Here is a 23,007-nt window from a genome sequence, read left to right on the forward strand (position 1 = left end):
CCAAGTGTGCTCCAAAAGGAGAAGCTGAAAATGAAGGTACTAGTCAAGTATTCCGGGAAGGATTGGTTGGCTTGAGCTAGGTAAAACCTTGTACTCAGTTTTTTATTCTTCATAGTGGAGTTTTCAATCGGTGATAGGCCCGTGGTTTTTGATCTCTTCGGAGGTTTTCCACGTTAAAAATCTGGTGTTCATTGTCTCTTTCTCTCACTCTATATTTTGTTTTATTTTTGAGGAGTGTTGAAGCATTTGCATGTGTTTTGCATTTATAAATTGTTGGGAGAGTGTTGATGCATACATTGTTGCTTGTGGATGTTTTATTAAGGTTAGGTAATCTTTGTTGGGAGAATTTTAAAATTGTTCTACAACACCTATTCACCCCCCTCTAGGTGTAGTTCATTATTGAGATTCACATTTTCAACCGCAAATTGACACCTGGATGATATCATATCTTGGAGCAGTAGGAAATAATCCTGAATTACACCATCTCGGATGGAAACAATGTAATACATCCCTCACATGTCATGAAATCATCACTAAATTATTTTGCTTCAACACGGCACTCTAAGTACTCAATCTCTCACCCCCCCTCTCAGTCTCCATCCCATCAGTGCCATTTATCTAACAGCATTTAATTCATGTAAGCAAGGGTAGTTGAAGAAATTAAACTAGTCATCGATACAGGTGATGTGTTGCATTACAACCCTTGTACGCCTCTTCATGAAAATTAAGCGTTCAGATTCTTGGGCCCTCTCGGTAGCATTGCTTTCTTCTGTAGTTGCAAAGAGCAGTAAATGTATGTGGGATTTAGTTTTTCTCTGGATATAGTTCTTAAGATAAGAAGATAGCTGGTTATAATTTTATGGTTGGTCTTTTATCCTCTACCTCCATATGAGAATCTGACAAGAATTTGTCTTATATTTTGATGCAGATAGCAGTGCAAGCAAGCCATGCAGCTCTACCTTCTGAAGTCTACTGGAACTCAGTGCTGCCAAACACTCCAGTGCCAAAAGCTTTCCGGGATATTCACCAGCCAGGTTCTCACAGAATATGTTATGTTTGTTAGCCTAGAATAGATAGGAAAATGAAGAGCTAGAAAAGATAAACATGAAATATTCTTATGACAGAAAGGAGTTAAAGAGAAGGAAAAGGAAATTTAACAAGAATCAAAGTTTGGAATGAATGTTTTATCAGCACCAATACAGAGCATTTGGGTGCATGGGAACACTAGTTACACCACCACCATCAGATTTATACATAGCAGTGTAGTGTTGATGGACTTTAATTTCCAAAGAATGGCAATCATAATTTGTCATGTTCAGTGGTTTTGTCGAGTTGAAAAGAGAACAGATTTTATTCCAAGCTCAGGAATGAAAAGGCCCTACCAAAGTTTGAGCTAATTTGCAAGACAAATATATTTCTCCTTTGTTTGAGCAGGTCACTCACCTTGTATTATCCAATTCACTGATTTGCAGACTTCATGGAAGACAAAAGCACTTCTGCAAGTGGAGGCCGGGATGAGTTGGGTAAATGTTGATGCAGCGAAAGGAAAACCTGGGGGTGTATCTGTGAGTAAAGCGCACAAGGGAAAGCTCCATTGTGTTAACTCAACCACACATGAACAGAAATAAAAAAGGATGAGATTTTAACGTATTTTGGGGATGATCCTTAAGTCCGTTGAATGCACCAATGCTTAAAAATCCACTGGTCAAACAAAGACAAAAAATTATAATGGTTGTAGTTCACACAATTCTCTCTCTTAGACTAAACCTTCAACCTCATCATTCAATAAAAAGAAAAAATTTACTCCTGTAATAAAATTGATTAGGCTTCATTATCCATCATATGGGAGTTAAGTAAGGGAATAAAAACTTGAATATTTTTAAATTATTGAATCTTTATATCGAAAACTAAAAATAAGTAAAATGAGTTTGAAGTAGTATATAAAAATAATTTATTAATTTTATTTTTTATTTTATTTTACTTTTCCAATTTATTTTCCTTATATTTTCTCTGGAATTTTCTGACATAACCTATATGTTTGATATTTATATGACCACCATATGATTACATATAAACAAGATGTGCATTGTATACTTTTGAGTAGGCTTTCTCTTCTTGTTCTTGGTGCTATGTATGTTTAACTTACCCCTTATGGCTGTGTGTAAATTCTTTAGGAGTTCCCTTTTCTTAGTAAGAATCTTACAAGGACTATATAAGCAATTCTAGAAAAATAATAGCTATCATTAACAGGATATACCAATACAAACACCAAAGTTTCTTTTACATCAAATCATGTTCCTGAATATCATTGACCTTCTCTCAGCTGCAGGTTTCTAAGAACAAGACAGACCTCCCTTGATATAACCACCATCCACTAACTTGTACAAAATTACTCATTCAAACAGTAGAATGATTTCAATCCTATCATTAAATTTCACGTTTTATATCTGGATTGATCTCTCAAGCATTCATCCATCCTCCTAGAGCATTCTAGCACCAAAAGGCTGTAGGTTTACTCACTGGTTGTGCTCAGTCTGAACAAACATTGTCATGCATGGGCATGTAATTCCTACCATATTTTGTCATTCCAGCAGAAGCTTCAACATATATAACCATATTAACGCAAGAACACGAAGATTAAACAATTCATTCAAGATACACAAGATTTTAACGTGGTTTAATCAATAAGAGGTACCACCATGGATGAGATAGAAATGATAGAGAATATTATCAAAGACAAAAAACAATTATAACTATTAGTCCTGATGAGCCTTCTTACTCCATTGGTGTCTCCCATTATTCTTCATATTTTTATCCATCTTCATGAACTTATCTCATGTTATCTCATTTCATGACTTTTTAATCCTTTTCAAAGTTCAGTACTGGAAAATCCTGCTTTCACAAGGGGAAAAAAGAAGAAGAAAAAAACCCTACCATACTTCTTTGTCTTCTGTAGGTTTAGGTTACTTGAGGGCTCATGCAAAATATGTTCCTAGCTGTCTCACATTCATTCATAGTTGGCATATATATCTTTCTCTTGAAAAAAAATAAATTATTTAAGATTTCCTATATTCATGTCCAATATTTCCTAATTCCTTGTGTTGTTATTATAAAATAAGAAAGGTTAGTAGAAATATCTTTATAGATATTTTATGTCATGAGGAGAAAAAGTCTTGAAATGAGATAAGCCATTAAAAGGAACGGATGCCGAGTTCCTCCTTCATTAGTGCAGCAGAGGAAGACGAAGTTATAGGCAGTAGGCAAAGGACTACCCTCATTATGTAACTTCTTCTCACCTTTCAGCATGAATATGAAATTGGCAATAGTGAATTAAATTCTTTAGAGCCTCTAGTACAAGCTTGGATATCCCAATTAATATGTCCTAGCTATTATCCACAACTCTTAACAATGTTTTAACCACAGAATAAACTTCTGCCATAACTCAATGAAAATCTACTAAGATATGTCTTTTCTACATCAAAAAGAGAAATATATTACTTAGTAATTCTTTCCCAAAATTTAAACACTTCCTGCAGTACCCAATGACAAATGTTGGATGGTTTGTTGTGGTTGCACCCTTGAACAAGCTATTGGTTTTCTTCACATAAATGAGGACTTGCAAATTTGTAGGGAAAGAAATAAGAAAAACAGGGCAAAAACAGGGCACACTAGGGAAATGTGAACTGAAGCTTCCATATTTTCAGATTTTTCAGATGCAAATATAAGAAGCTTGCTCAACAAACTTCCTTTCTTTCCATCCAAGCCCTCTTGCTGTCAGGATTACAACCATAGATCAAAAGATAACTTAACTATAGTCAAAATATTAAAGCAAAGTACAGTACATTAACTCATCGACAACAAAAGATCGACTGAAGCATTACTGAAATTAAAAAAAAAAAAAAAATACTATTATGATAATCCACAGGCCATAATGGTTCCTTTTCGGTTTATGGTGGTCTTATGAGCAGAAAATCAATATCATCTACCCTATGCTATGTCATCTCTGATCAATATCAGCTACTATGATTTGAAGAAGGAAACCAGAATAGTAATGCCTCATTAAAATTGAAGACAAAAACTCTCAACCACCCACTAACCCTAATAAGTCAAGTAGTTGCAAGTGCAAGCAACTGAGAGCTACCCAGTTTTCATATTTTAACAACTTTCAATCATTCAAGAAGACATTACCAAACTAATAAGAAAAATCATCCTGAAGGGATGGTTTTGGTTTAACATGGCACTGTAAATTAGTTCACAATCTCTGACAATCTCTGGCAATCTCTCACTCTCTACTCCATCTGTGCCATATATCTAACTGCATTAATTCATGCAAGCAAGGGCAGTTGAAGAAATAATTAAACTATTCATCAGTATAGGCGGTTGTGTAGGGTTAGTGCCATGCACTCTTCTTTCCATCAGAGCTAAGCTTTCAGTTCCTGTCACCTCTTAGTAGTGTAGCTTTCTCTGGGTATATATAATTCTTAAAATTTGGATGCAGCTAGCAGTGCCAGAAAGCCATACTGCTCTACCTTCTAAAGTGTACTGGAATTCAGTACTGCTGCCAATGCCCAAGGATTCAGAGATATCCTTGTCCAGGTTCTCCTAGAATCCAAAAATTCCTCTATATGTTTTAACATTATGTTTGCTAAGGAGGCATAGAAAAGTAGGAACAAAAATAAATGATAAATTGGATTGGAATGACCAGTGATGAACCAATCTATGCGGTATGATTTTGTTATATATGTGCAGCAATGCTGTTACTTAAGAAAATGACGGTTGAAAAACAAGGGATGGTTGTGTAAGGTCAGAGATGGTTAAACCCTGTTATAAGTGTTGGGATGAGTTAAGGCCTCGAGATAGGTGCATTGGTGGTAGAGGTCAATCCCAACTGTGTACCTCCGAAAGATAAAGCCTGGGTGAATGTGAATGAATGTAACATCGAACCACGTCAAAAGGATAGTTTGACATTAGTGACAATCAATTGATTTTCACATGAAATGACTAAATCGTTAATAGAAATTAAGTTCATATATAGCACAAGAAGTTGCATAGACTCGAATTTAAGGGAGAAATTGTTAGATATGCAACAATGGTATTTCATGAATATATGACAGTTAAAAAATGACCTAGACTAGGTGTATAAGGCTTCAAGATGACTACCTTGTGTGAGATAGGTCAAAGTCTATTATGAACGTGAATGAGTGTGATGTTGAACTACACCACTATGGTGTTCAAAATGTACAAAGTGTGGGGTTAAATTGGCCCATTTTATAAACATAAAAAAGTTATGGGTATATTTTCTTCTTTTTGTAAGTAGACTCTTTTATTTAGTTTTTTAAAAAGTGTACAATCCCAAATCCCGGCAAGTCCCAAGCCACAATGCCAAAATCAAGTTAAGGCCTAAGCTTGCCAAGATTCAACTCATACCAAGTTTTAAGCCAAAACCCAACCCAAATCAAGTTGAGATCGAAAACTCAAGTTAAAACTCAAACTATATTAGGACCCAAATCGATTTTTTTTCTAACTCTCGATCAATAACCCTAAAAAGGAGGAATTAAATAATAACATAATAATTGTATTCTCATTTTTATAAATTGATAAAATTCTTAACTTGCTCATATTTTTCTCATTTAAGAGAAATTCATGTGACGACCATTTTGAATAGCACTTAAAAGGATATTTAAGAGTGTACATCAGTCATATCTCTCTTTGTACATTTTCATCTCCTACTTTATTTTCTTTTATGACAAGGAGAAATAGCTAATGTATTGACAACACTTAGAAAATAATGCAAATGAAATTCTAAGTATTTTCAAACATGTAAATAAAATTTTATCAAAATGTGAATTTTTATTTTATACTTTCTTTTTTTAATCAAATGAGTATTTCAAAAACATAATTTATCCTAGAGCAAACTTCAAAATTATGAAATCTCATATTTAATTTTTTTTTAAATTATTATTAAATGTCTTTACTTTTCATTCTAAAAGCAAGTAATTTTCAGGAGCATTGATTTGAGTCATATAAAAAAAAGATAGATTTGATTCTGATTTTTTTTTTTTTCCCATTTTTAAAAAAATCAATATAGAAGATGATACAAATCAAAGAGATTGATAATCTCTTATTCAAAGAATTTGGCAAGACATAAAGCACTTGAAATCTATCCACAGTCATGCAACCTCCTATGTTGGTACATTGAATTTTTTTTGTGTAGTTCTAAGCCTTTATTCAATAAAGCAATCATCAACCACAAACAATAGCAATGGTGAGGCATCAATTATTTTATTAGTAGTCTTTGTAACTAGGTTCTGCCGGTAGATTAATTGAGGGTAGAAGATAGCTCATGTGGCCTTTCTTTTCACCACAAAGGGATCATAGCCTGGGTCTTTCTGGCCCTACCATCTTATTTCTAACTACTTTTTTGCTAGTTTTGTTTGACATTTGATTTCCTTTAATATGGTGACCTAATTGGGAGGACTAGAGTTTAAAGCATTTAGGCAGCATTAAAGTTTGATTTCCCAACCATCAGGGCACTCCCAACAACTGTCTTAACAATAATATTACACATGCAACTGTTGGCTCCAAAATTCCATGCAACAAAGGCATGTTTGGCAAGTGCCTTTTACAACACTTTTATGCTGTTTAAAACAGAAAATTGTTTTTTTAGCTCAGTAGATATAATCGACATACTTTTAATAAACTTTAAAAAACATTTATTTTTAATACAAATCCTAATGATTTCTCATTGATTTTTACAAGATTTTGAACAATAATTGAAAATTTACACTATAAATAACATTTATAGCACCTTAAAAAAATAAAAATAAAACATTTTTTCATAGAGTTTTCAAACCAAATTTTATTTTTAAAAACTAAAAACAATTCTTAAAATTTGTTTTTTTTTTCAATTGTTTTTTTGAAACTGTTAAAAAAAACATTCCCAAACAAACCCTCCAAATTGTGAAGAAATTTTAATGAGCCAAAGAGGTATGACTCAAACTTTATATCTTAGTCACTATATCATATATATTTCACTTCTTCCGTACTTCAACTATATCATTTGAACCTTTAAATCCTATGTATCCAAGTGAGATTGCATAAGGACATTCAATATAACACCCAACATTGCTTTCCCATGCCAAAAAGTAACCCATGAAGTGAACATCACACAAATAACAATACACTCTAATACCAAATCTTTCTTTCACTCCATCTTCACCTGTGCCATTTGGGCCAGCTCCATTTAATATGTATAGGCAAAGGGTAGCTGAAGAATTAAACAAATCGCAGATATAGGTGGCATGTTGCATTCCAAGTTTCCTGCACTAAAATTAGGCTATAAAAGAACAATCCACACTGTTCTTTACACAAGCAAGCAAAGGTTCCAGTTCTTGTTCACTCCCACCATTATTGCTTCTCTTGCAGTTCCAGAGTTTCAATGGAGTTTCACCTCCTACCCATCCTAGCTTTTCTCTGCGTATGACCCTTAGAGAAAAGATTATGCTTTAGTTCTTTTTTTATTATCTACATTGATATGAGAAGCTGATGAGAACTTATCCTAACTTTCCATGCAGCTAGCACTGACAAGCCATGCTGTTTTACCTTCTGAAGTGTACTGGAATTCTATGCTGCCAAACACTCCAATGCCAAAATCTATCAGAGATGTTTTACGGCCAGGTGGGTTGTGCCCTGTGAGAGTTCAGTGGAGTGTTAAGATAATAGTTATACCTGAAAAGTAAATGGTTGGAATGTTAGTATATACTCCACAATCCAACCTTAAGGAGACAAAGTTTTTCTTTACCAAATGTTTTTTCAGGTATCAAAAATAGGAAGATAAAACCGCATGAAAATGACACAAAATCAAAAGTTTAGAGGGTCAGCTCCGGACTTCTTTGTGCAGCATCTTCTCCTTGCACTTTGAAAGGTGCTGGGGAACCATTCACCATTTGCTTTTTATCTTTCCTTGCTCAACTGCATTCATAAGCCATAACACATTAGCAAAATTCTCTGAAGTTGAATTGAAAACACATTTTAGGCCAAACTGAGAGACAAATCAGCCCTGCTGATGTTCAAATAACTTAGCAAGTATTAAAATATCTCTTTTTATTTATTTATTTTTTTTGGTGGGGTGGGGGAGGTGCGTGGTGTGGGGAGATCAATGGCTCACCTTCTTAGCTCTTCTAATTCTTTGTGACACTGGATTTGCAGACCTGGTGGAAGACAAAAGCTCTTCTGTAGATGTGGGGAAGGGTGGTGTAAATGTTGATGCAGGACAAGGAAAACCTGGAGGTGGCACCAATGTTGGTGTTGGCAAAGGAGGAGTATCTGTGAACACAGGCCACAAAGGAAAGCCTGTGTATGTTGGAGTAACACCAGGGCCATCCCCTTTTACTTATAAGTATGCTGCTACTGAGGATCAACTTCATGCTGACCCAAGTGTGGCTCTATTCTTCATGGAAAAGGACATGCGTCCTGGCACAAAGATGAATTTGCACTTCATTAAGAATACAAAAGAAGCCACTTTCTTACCCCAATCTGAACACCCGATAATTTTCTCATCCGAAAAATTGCCAGAAATTTTGAAGCATTTTTCAGTGAAACCAGAATCTGTAGAAGCTCAGATAATTAAGAATACAATTAAAGAGTGTGAGGCGCCTGGAACTAAAGGTGAGGAAAAGTATTGTGCAACTTCATTAGAATCTATGATTGATTTCAGCATTTCAAAGCTGGGAAAACGGGTTCAGGCAATTTCAACAGAGGTGGTGAAGGAAACTCAGAAGCAGAAATACACAATTGCAGCTGGAGTAAAGAAGATGGCAGGTGATGAATCAGTGGTGTGTCACAAGCAGAACTATCCTTATGCTGTGTTTTACTGTCACAAGACCCAGACAACAAGGGCTTATATGGTTCCCTTGGTGGGTGCTGATGGGACCAGAGCTAAAGCAGTAGCTGTGTGCCATACAGACACATCGGAATGGAACCCCAAGCATTTGGCTTTTCAAGTGCTCAAAGTTAAGCCAGGAACCATTCCAATCTGCCATTTCCTTCCTGAGGATCATATCATCTGGGTTCCCAAATAGAAATCTGCAGTATAGACTTGTGGCATGTTAGCCCCATCCATCACATGGTGTGTTTGAATAGTAATAGTTTGATATTTATGTGTATTTCAACCTTCAGCACATTTGGTTATGTACAAATGTTGAAGCATGCTGAAAATGTGGACGATGCATATGTAATAATTATCCTCTTCTTGGTTTTATAGCATTTTTAACTAAACTTTATTGTGTGAATGGAGATTTTAAGGGAGTTCCCTCATTTAAGAAGAGTTATATAATAAAAAATATAGAAAGACAATAAGAGCCATCATCAACAGGAAATACTAATATAAAGGTGTTAGAAAATGTGGACTTTTAGGAATAGCAACCAGGGAATTTATTCCCTTCCATATTGTATATAGAAACTGTACGGATGTAGAATATTGTATTTGATAATTTTCGTAACTAAGTGCAAAATTATAGGAGTTAATTTCCCTTTTTTTTTTTTCCTGATTGTATTCTCTAGTTTCCCTTTTTTAGTCTAAAAGGTAGTCTATAAATTGTACTCCTCTTCTCAAATAAAAAGAAATTTTGATTTTCAACTTTCATGGTATCAGAACCGGAATCTTTTCTGGTGTTTATCTTTCTTTCACAGCCTTAATTGTTGTTTTTTTTCTTGGGAATTCATTCTTCCCGGATTTTCTTTAGGTTTATTGTTATTTTTTTCTTAGCCTTAATTGTCATTTACTCTATCAAACATATCTGAAGTTTTTGAGAAGTCCAATCCAACCCTTCAAATTACCACTGAAAAGTTGAATGGAGAAAATTTCTTCTCATGGTTTCAATCAGCCAAACTATTCCTGAAAAGTCAAGAAAAGATGATGTCTTGGGGATTGTCAAAGAACCAAAGGAAACAGATCCAGAATTTGAAATCTAGGACGCTGAAAATTAGATGGTGATTTCCTGGTTGTTGAACTCCATGAAACCTGAGATTGGTCGACCCTTTCTGTACCTTTCAACAGCTAAAAAGGTGTGGGATGCTGTGACAAAAACCTACTCCAAGAAAGGGAATGCTGCTCGGATCTTCAAATTAAAAACAACCATTCACAATACCAAGTAGCGAGATCAATCTGTAATTGTCTACTACAACAATCTGATGATGTTGCAGCAGGAATTAGATCTCCTCCAACATTTTGAGATGGTAGCAGCCAAAGATGCTGCAACTATAGCAAAGACGCTAGAATGGGACCAAGTATTTGACTTCTTAGCTGGCCTACGACCAGAATTTGATGAGGTATAGGGTAGAATCTTGGGAAAAGAACCCATTTCCTTGTCTCAATGATGTTTTTACTCATGTGACAACAGAAGAAGGGCATAGAAGTGTTATGATGGGAAATGGTTCTCAAGATATTTTGGCCCTTAAGATCGAATATGAAGGTGATCAAAAGAAGGTGTGGCAGTGGAAGAAAACGGGTGAGAAGGATACTCAATGGTGTGATTATTGCAATAGGGTGAGACACACAAGGAAGACATGTTGGAAATTGAATGGAAAACCCTTCTCGGAGGTAAGAGCACTAAGGCCCCACACAATAAGGCATATCAAGGCATGGCCTCGGAGACAACTGAACCCAAACCAACAGTTGAACCTAACAAGAATCTTTTCACCAAAGATCAAATGGAACTTCTTTACAAAAAGTTTGGGAAAACTCTAAACTTGTCCAACACTTCCAATTATTCATCCTTTTCTCAAACAGGTAACACTATTGCAGCTTTGCAGCTCTTAATGTTTCTTGTGACCCTAAACCTTGGATCATCGATTCAAGGGCTTTAAATCACATGACAAGTGAGCAAACCTTTTTCCATTTGTATAAATTCAATTCTAACCCTGGAAAAGATATTGTTGCTGATGGGTTTTTCACACTTATTATTGGAAAAGGTTCAATTTCAGTGGCACCAAGACTTACTCTTAATTTTGTACTTCATGTTCCAGAATTATCTTGCAATCTTCTCTATATTAGCAAACTTACAAAGTCTCTAAATCATGTGATTTTTTATCCTAATTGCATTTTTCAGGACCTAACTATGGGGAAGAGGATTGGCAGTGCTAAAGAGAAAGAGGGACTATATTATCTCGATTTCAAGACCAAGGAGAACGGTCCAGGATATGTCTCTAAGGTGTCAAAAGAATATGAGGAGCAGATTTGGTTGCTACACTATAGATTGGGTCACCCAAGTTTCTTATCTCTTAAAACTTTGTATTCGGATTTCTTTGTCAATGTTGATGTCTCGAAGATTCAGTGTCAAGTCTGTGAGTTAGCTAAAGGTCATCGTGTGTCTTTCCCATTGGGCAATAAAAGCTCTGAAATTCCCTTTTCTACTATCCACAACACTTGTAATGGTTTCAAATGGTTCAATACTTACATTGATAATTTTTGCCGAACAACCTAGATATATATCTTAAATGATAAATCCGGAGCGAATTAATGTCAACATTGGCACAATCACTCGTCAAACTTCCATGGGTCTCTTTCTGAGTTACCCAAGATATGACCATAGCAAAATCTTCTTTCACTAAGAGATTGAAACTACCAAAAAGTTTAGCCTACAACAGATCTTCGCAAAAGGCTAGAATCTCTTTCTGATTGGTGAAACCATCTCCTACATGTTGATAAGAGGCTCTAACCAGTAGCCACTGTATAAAAACGGTCCTTGAGAAATCATTGAATCCGTAGCCACCCAAAAACACCCTTTGAAATTTAACTTAACAAAATTCATAAGGTGTACACCATACAGAAGCACTTCTGAGCAATCCTCCAGTCCATAGCTGCCTTAGGTTACCCACATCAAAGTTCATCTTAACAAAACTCATTGGAGCTGGTGATCATATATGAAAAGTGTCCTTAGCCAATCTGGTGGTCTTGCACACTACATTCCTATCTTGTAGTGTGAGGCTCAAGCACGTGCCTGCAAAGGCTTCACTAGGCCTAAAGAAAATAAGTAAAGCAAGTCCCAAACTACCTCCAAAGTCTACCTATTCTAAAAAAAATCTGCAATTCCTTTTTGCCAAATTGTTCAAATCAAAGTGAAGCTAAAAACATGCCACAAAGTCCTACCTCTTGAAAGTCCCCCAATACTTTTAAAGGAAATGATCAACATCTCTGTCACACTCCATGGTGGAACCCAATAAATCCCCAAAAATCTAAATAGCATACTTTATAAGGTTAAGGCTAAAGGACAACATTGTAATAAAAAAAATAAAAATAAAATAAAAATAAAATAAAATAAAATAAAAAGTGATCAACTAAGCTTACACTCCCCTTGCACATGTCGGCGTAGGTAGCTGTGTCACAGACATAGAATCGAGTCCTTGTGAATGGGCAAAGCCAGGTGCTCTTATTTTACAACGGTAGGGAAAATCATTGGTAGTGACCATTTTATTTCTTACATGTCATGCAATGTTTTTATTCTTGATGGGTCTTTAGATTTCCAAATGAAGTTTGCAAGAATAAAAGCAATTAAGTTGATGGAAGTAGAAAGAGCATAAAAGTGAGAACTACCAAGAACAATACCAGAAAGATCAAAGACTAAACCCTCACACACACACACACACACATATAAAGTGGGTGATAAATACATATATTCTAAAGCAGATATAAGAAGAGCTAGTTTCTAAATTTTTTTATCTAAGAGATAACAACAAAAATTGAAATTCCACTAGAAAAAGGAGAGTAAATAACAAACATTAAAAAATTAGAAAGTTCCTTTTAGAGGTTTTAGAATTGAAAATGAAATGGTTAATCATCATCATCCTAAAAATAAAGAACATATTAAATATAACTAATAATCAATTGGATGGTCACTAGGGACTGTTAAAAATGACAATAAACCACTTGCATGAGATGTATGCCTCTAAGTGAAGACATAAGGTGCACATGACTAGATCAAGTGACTCCTTAGTCCTTGCTACTAGATTATGTGTCCTTGTACTCACTAGCACTGTACCTTCTCATGACTAAATCTTTTTTTCTTAAGATAAAAATTAGTTTATAAATGACCCACCATCACATGTTTTCTTATTACTTAAAGATGCATAAAGTTGCATTGCATTATTTTAAAATTAAGCTAAAAGAATGGCTAAGAGAATACTAAATTATGGTTGAATAAAAGGAAATGAGCAAATAGTAGAACTTACTTCCTACTTCTTGGGAAAGAGACTTCATCCTATCTTGGAACCAAAGGTTTTAATAGTTTACCTATAAAAACAATTCAGCTCAACTTATTAGACTTTCAATCCTTGCAACAAGCCATTAACTTAGACAAGCTAAAATTGATAGCATTATTCATGTTGGACAACCCTAAGACTATAATCAAATAAATGGAATAAGACTTTAATCTTTTTAGGTTATGTTTGATTGGTGGGATAGTATAGGATAGGATATGCATATTCTAAGATATCATATCCTAGAAGTTTGACATATAAGAAAACCAATGGAGTCTCACCATTGATAATTGTAAAGTATGTAAAGAGAAGCTTACTTAATCTTCGGGTTTTTTGCAATATAGACCTATCTACTATTTTCCGAGCATGGGTCTAGGAGCCTCTTGCTTCTCTTCATGGAAGGATTACCCCCACCACGTACGAATGTTCTACGTTAACATCCATTCTGTTGTGAGTGGACTTATGTTTTGCGTTTCTATATATGGTCAAATCCTCATGGTCTCCACTCAATCCATTCATCGTGCCCTTGGTATGCCCCCTGTCTTTGAACAACTCACTTCTTTCTAGAGGTCTAGGCTTTTACTCAATCTGAGCTCACCTCTGTTCCTATTTCTCTCTGTAGTGAGCCTCATCCTTTGCCTATCTATGTCTCAGTCGCCTGGATTCTCTCATCTTATCTGTCTTACTCTTTCCATCTTACATTTAATTGGACTGACATTAGGCGTCTTGTAGGTTGCTTTATTCATGCCATCCTCTCCGGGCAACGATTTGACATAGCCTAGGCGATTCTTGATATTATGACACTTTAAAAAGACCCCACTGCACACTAGTAACCTTTCATTCGCTTTGATCATTGCCCGCATCCTCATCGATGTTGGTTTTTGACTTGGATGCATCTCATGCTACACCTGGACCACAAGCTCTCATTGATGCGAGCTCTTGGTCCAAGCATTACAGTATCTTGATTTGATTACATTATTTATATATTCTCCTACAACAAATTGTTTTACCTTGGGTATTTGTGCTTTGGTGTGTGCAAGTTATAGGTATTGGGATATCTTACTGTATTTGGATGCATCATACTATTCTCTACATGTGATAAGATGATTAGGTTTAGATGAGTGTTATGTAAACTCCGTTTGAGAGTTTCGAAGGATTTATGTAACCGTGTTTTGTCACAAAATTGCCAAAGGAATAGATTGTTAGGGCATTAGCTTTTCATATTATTTGTTGGCAATATTGTTCTTTCTTATTTTAACACAAGATCCTTTTAAACAGTGACTTACTCTTCATTGAACATTCGAAGTTGTTGATTATTCAACCGAAGCATTATAGGTAAGTTTAAGGTTTGGGTAACGACAAATTAGCTTTTTGAAAAGGTAGGATTAGATTGAAAGTTTTAAAATTGAGCAAAATTATTTAAATTAATTTTTGAAAAATTACAAGAGTACTCAAACTTTGGCCAAAGTGCTCAAGGTGCTCAAGCGATGGTTAACTCCACTTGAGCGCCTATTCCAAGATTTGCCAAATTCTGGCAGTTAATTTTTGGAAAATCAAGATTTTATTTTTTAATAAAATTTTGTTTCTCATCCTTCAAACATATATATACCTTACCTAAACTCATTTTACGGTTGGATGCTCCCATTGAGAAAAACCCTAACTTGCCTCCAAAAGCTCTTTTCAATTCATTTAATCAAATTTTGGGCTGTTGGAGAGACTTGCATTCCCTCAGAGGCTAAAGTGAATTCACTAGAGCACTTGATGTGTTGCATCGCAAATGTAGATCGTGATATAGGTGTTAGAGAGTAAGCCTTAGGTAGCAACTTCCAAGTAAAACTATATATTATGATCTCGTATAGTGAATTTTAGATTTGAGGTCTTAGACCTCGTAGTTTTTTATTTCCACACATTGTGTGGGGGTTTTCCACATAAAATCCTTTGTGTTCATTGTGGTTGATTGATTATGTTTATTATTCTCTCAAAGGATTGATTAAAATTGAAATATTCAACTCTTGTATTAAAATCTTTAAAATTCACTCATTCACCTCTCTCAGGGTGTTACCCTACTAGATAATTGGCTTTTCAACAACTTATTGAGTTGTTTTCTAAAGTCCACATGCTCATCGTGACGCATAAGAATGCATAAGGTGGATAGGTAAAGCTAGAAAAGAAGAATCTGGAAGTATATCAAATGCATGTCATAGCTTTCGTGTAGGTTAACTCTCTTTAGTTCCATGGTAATCAGGTTATTAGAATCAACCAGCATCTATTGCACTTCTTTGAGCTTTCCTACAGGTACTAAGATTAGTTCCATCAAATCTCACATTTTAGATCTTTCATTGATGACTCTTTCCTCCTTGCTTGCAACTTCAAAATGTTTCTTAACAAGTATACTTGATGGTCCTAGTTCCAAGGATGTTGATTTTTCCACTAATTGCTTAGATGGTGGGATTTCTTTCATTAGATGAAGAATCTTCTTGTGCCCATTTCATACAAGTGTATAAGTGCTTTGATAGCCATCATGTTAAACTCTTTTATGAAAAAGTCACAATCTTCTTAGCACAATATGGATAACTTTTCTCGGCAAAACATGGCACCATGTTGATAGCTCAAAATTATTACTAAAATTAAACATTAACTAAACAAACAAAAATAAATTTGTCATCTACCCATTCTATATGATAATGATTTGGATGCTTCTTTGTCACTAGATTAAGCTTCTCAACAAGCTCTTGTGAAGCTATGTCGGAACTACTACTCCCATTAATAATCAGTGCATAGTCTCCCTTGAGAAGCAACACGAGTTTTGAAAATGCTAGTACACCGTCATTCCTCATTTTCATTTGCCCTTGGCATGTTCACTAATGGTTAAATAGAAAAATTGTAGCCTTCCGGCATGGTTGCATAAGTTGTTCCACTCCTCATGTGGCATGCACCTTCAAGAAAAGAACTTTTTCTTTGATACCAAAATTGATATAGAACAACTCTAGGATGGTTGCGTATAATCAAATAGATGGGCTACGGTTTCAATCTTTTAGGTTTAAAGAGTTGAGGAATAAAAAATGTGATAGAAAGGGAAACTAAAATAAAATATAAGAAAAAAATAATGAAAAAAAAAGAAAGAATTTTAAAGTCTCACTAAAGCCTACTAGGAGTTTCACTTAGAAAAAAAATAATCAATGGAGTTCTCCCTATTAAGAATAGCAAAGTATGCAAAGAAAAATTTAATATATCATCAATCCTAAATCCATTTTACACTGATCAGGCTTATTTATATGCTTTAGAAAACCATAAAAACTAGATAAAACTATGAAGAAATAAACTTAACCTATGTAATAACTAATTAGGACTTATATTCTTTTCCAAAAACTATTAAATTTTCTAGAAGAAATTAAAGAAAATAAAAAACTATTTTTTTTAAGAATTAGAAACTTACTTTAGAGGAATTTCTTGCAATAAAGTTTCTAAGAAAGAAGACTGATACATTCTAAGGACTCAAAACATGAACTTTAAAAAAAAAATATTAATTCAGAAAACAGGAAGTTCAAAAACTTCTTTTAAGGAGAATTCTAAATAAATACTAACTAATTATGATACCTAGAGAACCTAAAAATTGCAAAATTACCTAAATACCTTAGAAAGTGCAACTTAGGAATTCTTTATTTCCTTTCATTCCTTTCTTGAGTAGATATTGGAGATTTATCATTTTAGTTGTGGTTTATTATTGCTATATTATGTTCAGGATATTATTATAATCGTCCCTTTTTTAGGCTTTATAATATAAATCGGTGGAAATATCTAGGAAAGTTAACAGGACAAAAACCTCTCTTCCATCTTTTCTTTCTTCTCTTTTTCTTCCTCCCAAATCCTAGAATCACAGGTTTGTAGTTTCACTTACAGTATCAACATTGACATTCCACAATGATATAATGATCTTGCCACATAGGTAAAATCCAGAGTTCAGATCTTAATTTTTCAAAGCCACCAATATTATAAATCAGAGCAAAAATGACATACCAATACGACAACCCAGTGGACTTAGATGGAGGCAACCAGCTTCTATAACAAAACCACCCAGTCTACCATCAATTCCAACCAGTTCCCATGTTTGATGATCCTGCACACGAACAAGAAGTTTTGGCTGAGACAATACAATCATAAGTAATAAGCTGATCAACTAAAAAGGAAAAAATGAAAGAGGATGGAACCCAGTAGATTTTAAGTGGTAAGAGTATACTAGATATTTAAAGTAGTGGATTATCACCAACAAAGAATATGTTAGCAACAGGTAAAAACAAAAGCATTAAAAGTCATGATATGACAAGCACAGTAGTAAAGATTCAATCATGGCAATCTAAGATTATCAATAAAGTTGGCACAGCTGAAGCAAAAGCAGGTTGAAACATCTGATGATGGATTATCGTCAAGAGAAGTCAAGCAATCAGATTACTAAGAACAGAAAGTGTTCAAAACTGGCTAAAGTGGTGCTCACCAGTAGAGTTGTATGTGGCATAAGCAGCGAGTGCAAGGGCAGTTTGAAGATGAATGACTAACCAATTTTATTTGTTGCCTATGAACTTAGCGTCGAGCTGATAGACCTACACACATTTCAAAATTTAACAATGCAGTCCATTGAGATGAATAAGTTTTTCATTAGTATTGTTGCCAAATCAAGAAGTTTAAGCAAAAAAAAAAAATCAAATCAAGAGCAATTTTATGATATGAGAGTTCCATAACGCCAAGATATGTATGTATAGACATATATCAGAATAATGCCAAAATATTAGTAAAGAACGACTACAAATAAAAAGGCAAAAAGATAAAAAGAGCATCTTGAGACCATCTGAATGCTGAAGCCACCTCAACAGCAGCGGAATAGGATCAATAGCAATGAAATGATCTGTTATAGGTATTATATACACTTACAAGGGTAGGAAATTAAAACATATCAACAAATGAGGGCAAAAGCCCCAGTGTATATGCAGTGCACATGTAATCAAGACAAAACAAGCTAAATACAAATATAATTATATACAAATAATCTGATGTGTCTAACAGAAACAAGAGATGCACCAATCTTACATTTAGAAGATAATACATATAGCATTTGCATACCTTGTTTGTCTACTCCTTGCCAGGCCAGGCAAATTGTTAAAAAGTGACAATTTCGACATGCAATTAGCTTTAGGGCAACCCAGAAATTGCAGGATCATTAACCACATTAGGAAAACCAATCCTTACCATCCATCACGGAAACTCAAGGCTTTTATAAGATCTCCTCAGTTTCTCTTCAGACTTGTGGCAAGAGGTGACTAATGGATGATAGTCATTCCACTTAAGCAAATCAGCTAGACTACAATGAGCTAGAAGGTGTTTCAAATCTCTATGGTTTCTTCTTTCCAAATCTTGCTTTTAGATGATATTAGGTGAAACCCAAAATTCCAAATTGTGGTTCCTTATTGACACTCCTTTTCACATGTGGCTGATTACCTGCATATGAAGATATCTCAACTTAGATAGTCAAAAAGCAAAACCCACTGGATTCACTTGTGGAGATGTTCTAAAACTTTTACTTCAATAACCGCAATCTATATTATATTACATTGGTCTAAACTGCCACTAAAATTTGTTCTCCATTGTGATCAAACATCTTTTTGCAGAACAAGCATTTCATCTCCAAGTGGTTCAGCATGGAAAGGCTCCAAAGAACCCCATGTTCTTCCAACCTTTAGCTTCACAAGCAAAGGGACTGAAAAACATAAAATAAATTAAAATCTAGTGAATATTTGTTCTCAGAAATAAATAAATATATGATGTGAATGCGAAAGACATACCCAGCAGTGAGGTAGAATTTTCCATGGTCATTTTTAATAACAATCCAGCTTCCTTCATAACAGAAGGATCAACTTCAAGTACTAGTTCATCATGAACCTGGACAGAAATTCCCAAGAATATCAATCACATTCCCTCTGATATATGTCAAAACTAGTTTAGTGGTTTAGGCATTTTTGTACTAGGAGGATTCCTACTTTCTCTCTAATATCTGTAATAGTTCTATGAATCCATATTTTCTCTATGTAAACTAATGCCAAGCAAGGATTCTTAGGTGCATGATGTGAAACTTTTTCTGTTCCAACATGGTATCAGAGCAGAAGTAAAATGGAGTAATCAGACTCTTTTCTGGAGGTGACTGCAGTTTGGTTGTGACTACAATTTTTTGAGGCTATAAATGGGAAGAGTGTTCAGCAAGCAGTGGATGCTAGTGTGATTTGGAGAGAGACTAACTGTGGGAAGTTTTCAGTTAAGTCTCTATACAAATCATTAGTATCAGGCCCTCTAGCCTCTTTCCCTTCGTCGGCCATTTGGAAAGTCTATGTGCAGCCTAGAGTGAGTTTTTTTGGGTGGGAAGCAACATGGGGGAAGGCCCTTACCTTGGATCAACTTCAAAAGAGAGGATGGACTTTTGTAAAAGGTACGAAGAATCAATAGATCACATTCTCCTCCACTGTGAAGAGGCAAGGACTCTTTGGGCGTTGCTTTACTCTATGTTCACAGTGCAGTGGGTGCTGCCAGCCACTGTTAAGGAGACGCTTTTGGGGTGGAACGGGTCTTTTGTGGGAAAAAAGAGGAAGGGTGTTTGGAGAGCAAGTCCTTTGTGTCTCTTTTGGACGGTTTGGAAGGCAAGGAACAAAGTTGCTTTTGAGGAAGAAGAGCTGTCAATTCAAAAGCTTAAGTTTTATTTTTGTATATTTTCTTTGGTCGGAGACGAAATTGTCTATAAAAGATGGTCCCTCGATTAGTTGATTTTGTTGGTTGGGTGGGAACCCGTTAAGGGTGTGGGTAGGGCTGCTCCTCTGGCCTTGGCTTTCAGCTAGGATGTGAGGGGTGTTTTCTTTCTTGTAATCTTTAAGCCACTGCTTTGGTGGTTTTTTAATACAATCCCTTTACTTATCAAAAAAAAAATTGAGGTTATGATTGTTTTGTTTCGGGTATGATCCATCTGGATTAAAAATTCTTTCTTTTTTTGTTTTTTTTTTGGCAGTGTGTAGTCTTGATTTCAATGTGTGCAGCTCTGTGTGAGTTGTTGCCTCAGTGTTCTGGTTCCTTCCAATGTGTTTGGATTGTTCCATGTGCTTAAATCAGTGTCAACTAAGTGTTAAAATGGCTGCTTTTTTGCTTCAGTGTTAAAAGTTCAGCATTTGGTGTTCTTAATTATATAGTTGATGATTATGGGAATGATAAATGAAAACAAACTGGAAATTTAGTAGACAACATTGGTATTCAGATTACTTCTGAGTGGCCCTAATTATCTTGTGGCTAGTGTTGAACAGGTGTTTGTTAGAGCAGAAGGAAATTTGATCATTTGTTAGAAGATCCTCTGCCACAAGAATTGAAGGAATCTAGTGCATGGCAGCAAGATGATTTTTCAGCAATGACAAGGCTATGAATAGTATGAAAACATTCTTGAGTGTGAATTCATCAGCTGTTACTTTATTAGAGAAGTTGCAATGAGCAAAAAGGTGATCACTCCATATGTTAGGACTGAGTACCAAGTTGATGATGTGTTTACTAAAGCTCTTGATAGAATATCTTTTGTATTTTGTGTACCAAGCTGGGTCTTATAAATATATATCTCCCAGCTTGAAGGCAAGTACCAAAAATAGTTTAGTAGCTTAGGTATTTCTGTACTACGAGGATTCCTACTTCCTCTCCTAATACCTAGGATTCCATATTTTCTCTATTTATGCCATTAAGGTGCAAGTATCTTTAGTGAATAAAGTGGAAATTTTTCTGTTTCAACAATATATAAAGTAAGACTTTCTGCAAAAAAAACGCTACAAGAATTAACAATAAGTAATTATTAGCCTTCCATTTTACTCTTTTCCTGAATGGAGTCTCCATATTGTCGACTTTGAAAAAACTGACAGCATGTAAAAAAGTAACCTGTAGAATTATCCGGCAACGCCCCTTCAGCATGTGAAATTTTGCTGGAAGTTCTGTGCTAGAATTAGGCTCATCTACTCCTTCAGCAATCACAGAATGAATATTTATCATTGCAATCTTGATTATGTCGGCAGCGGATCCCTAAAAGAACAGCTATCAGTATAATGTAATTACTATTTTCTACTACCAGAAAAAATAAAAATAAATAAAAATACCTGACAAATGGAATTCACAGCTTGCCTCCGAGCTTTCAATTTTTCTTTACTAGTCCCAAATTTTATTTTTGACAAGAAGCGCTTTCTTCCCTTAAGTGTCTTCACATATCTATATCGCAATGATACATAGAAAATAAGTAGTTTATACTCTCATGATAAGATGTAAATAACTATCTTAAAACATAAAATGAAACTAAGATACAAATATGATGAGAATACAAAAAAAAAAAAAGGAAGAAAATTGACATAGAGAAAACTTAAGAGGGACAGCATCATGGAAAACAAGATTGGAAAATTGACCAAGAAGAGTATTTGGTAAATTAATTGATAAAAGTTTGGAAGTTTACTCTCAGATGAGAATCACTTCTTTTAAAATTTTAGCATTATCTTTATATTTATAGATACAGGAATGATGATTGGAGAATAGCAACTCAAAGAAAAGGAAATAATAACTGAGCCCCACCCTTTCTTACAGCAACATGCAACTGCTTCATGAAGCCAGGAAGCAACACCAGGAAAAGAACTTCTAAAACTTCGAATTTTTTCTTCTGCTTCACCTAAGCTACATTCTAGCTGTTTGGCAAGGGTATTAGCACCCATTCCATAAAGAATGCCATAGACCAACCTTTTGGTCTGTTCTCGCTCCTGGTAGCCAACAACAGATTCTGGCTTCCCAGTCCATTTTGCTGCAATCATGGTAAAGACATCACCATGGGGCTTGCTAAGGAGTTCAGTTAATGAAGAGTCCCTAGAAAAATGAGCCATTAGCCGCAGTTCAATCTGGGAATAATCCGCTGTTAACAGTAACCAGTTCTCCTGTAATGAAATACAAGTGACAAACTTAACTAAGATATTTAATAGAGCAACTTCTTTTCCATTGATAAAAATAAATAAATGGCATGCATATACAAGGGCACCTTCCAGTCATAAGGCATATATAATCAATTACCTGAGAAGGAACGAAGAAGTCACGAGCATTAATTTTGTAATGGTCAGCTTCAGAATTGCATACATCTTTGTTACCTTTGATCATTTTGAACTCAACCACATGCTCAACACACTACATGGCTCACAAAAAAAAGAAAAAATTGTAAGCCAACTGAGGGTAATGTAAAGGAAGGACTAGAAAGACTAAGAATGTAGAAAAAAATCCCAACCTGAAGGTTAGGTTCTTCCATTGAAAGGCGTCCAGTCGCTGTTGATGTTTGGAGCCAATGGCCATGCAGGGTGTATCTTTGCGTCTGCAAAGAAAGCCTAGCCAGAGAACAAATTGAACCCAATGTACAGTTTAAGAGTTTTGCCAGTGTCCGGTGTTCTTTAATGACTGGAATAATAGGATGTTCATGCCTGAAACAAGACCAAATTGCTTTATCTGACCAGCCTTACAAGTAGAAGAGCGTAGAAGTGGCAGAAAAAAAAAACACCAGACACTGCAGCACATTGAGCAAGCTGATATTCATAAATCATTAAATATTCATGTCCATGGAGCAAAGCACTAGCTTATCAAAGTAGATGCATGTAGTAACAACACAGTGAAGGCATGGTTCTAAGCCCTAACAAATGAGAAGAAGACGAAGAAGAAGAAGACCAAATT

At 35.2% G+C, this 23,007-nt stretch overlaps 2 protein-coding genes and 2 long non-coding RNA genes across 9 annotated transcripts in view; 2 read left to right on the plus strand and 2 right to left on the minus strand.

The window, feature by feature from the left end:
* Positions 1 to 447: 447 nt before the first annotated feature.
* On the minus strand, positions 448 to 996 carry LOC104879001 (uncharacterized). Its single transcript, XR_785567.2, has 2 exons — positions 883 to 996; positions 448 to 769 (listed from the first exon to the last, which is right to left on the minus strand). It is a non-coding gene; the product is annotated as an uncharacterized LOC104879001 (long non-coding RNA).
* On the plus strand, positions 696 to 1,817 carry LOC104879000 (uncharacterized). The gene is made up of 3 exons (XR_002029899.2): positions 696 to 793; positions 929 to 1,034; positions 1,473 to 1,817. It is a non-coding gene; the product is annotated as an uncharacterized LOC104879000 (long non-coding RNA).
* A 5,289-nt stretch (positions 1,818 to 7,106) lies between these two features.
* Positions 7,107 to 23,007, minus strand: part of LOC100264582 (helicase and polymerase-containing protein TEBICHI) — a 39,410-nt gene continuing 23,509 nt past the window's right edge. For 3 of the 6 annotated variants that reach the window (XM_059736201.1, XM_010650232.3, XM_059736202.1), the window contains 12 exons: positions 22,571 to 22,760; positions 22,363 to 22,473; positions 21,877 to 22,229; positions 21,414 to 21,522; positions 21,199 to 21,339; positions 19,089 to 19,185; positions 18,857 to 19,003; positions 18,370 to 18,744; positions 17,747 to 17,852; positions 17,272 to 17,371; positions 7,889 to 7,971; positions 7,107 to 7,728 (listed from right to left, as the gene is read on the minus strand). In XM_059736201.1, coding sequence (XP_059592184.1) covers positions 18,897 to 19,003; positions 19,089 to 19,185; positions 21,199 to 21,339; positions 21,414 to 21,522; positions 21,877 to 22,229; positions 22,363 to 22,473; positions 22,571 to 22,760 — 1,108 coding nt within the window. In that variant the 3' untranslated portion in view covers positions 7,107 to 7,728; positions 7,889 to 7,971; positions 17,272 to 17,371; ... (1 more) ...; positions 18,370 to 18,744; positions 18,857 to 18,896. Of the gene's footprint in view, positions 7,729 to 7,888; positions 7,972 to 13,227; positions 13,289 to 17,271; positions 17,372 to 17,746; positions 17,853 to 18,369; positions 18,745 to 18,856; positions 19,004 to 19,088; positions 19,186 to 21,198; positions 21,340 to 21,413; positions 21,523 to 21,876; positions 22,230 to 22,362; positions 22,474 to 22,570; positions 22,761 to 23,007 lie in introns of all 6 variants that reach the window. The other 3 variants (XM_019219363.2, XM_059736199.1, XM_059736200.1) reach the window with 3 other exon arrangements.
* On the plus strand, positions 7,391 to 9,215 carry RD22-C (rd22-c protein). The gene is given in 3 exon segments (NM_001281041.1): positions 7,391 to 7,477; positions 7,575 to 7,677; positions 8,209 to 9,215. Coding segments are annotated over 3 exon segments (1,014 nt in total). The 5' UTR covers positions 7,391 to 7,438; the 3' UTR covers positions 9,081 to 9,215.

This window comes from Vitis vinifera, chromosome 4 (assembly GCF_030704535.1).
Source record: "Vitis vinifera cultivar Pinot Noir 40024 chromosome 4, ASM3070453v1".
Taxonomy (NCBI): domain Eukaryota; kingdom Viridiplantae; phylum Streptophyta; class Magnoliopsida; order Vitales; family Vitaceae; genus Vitis; species Vitis vinifera.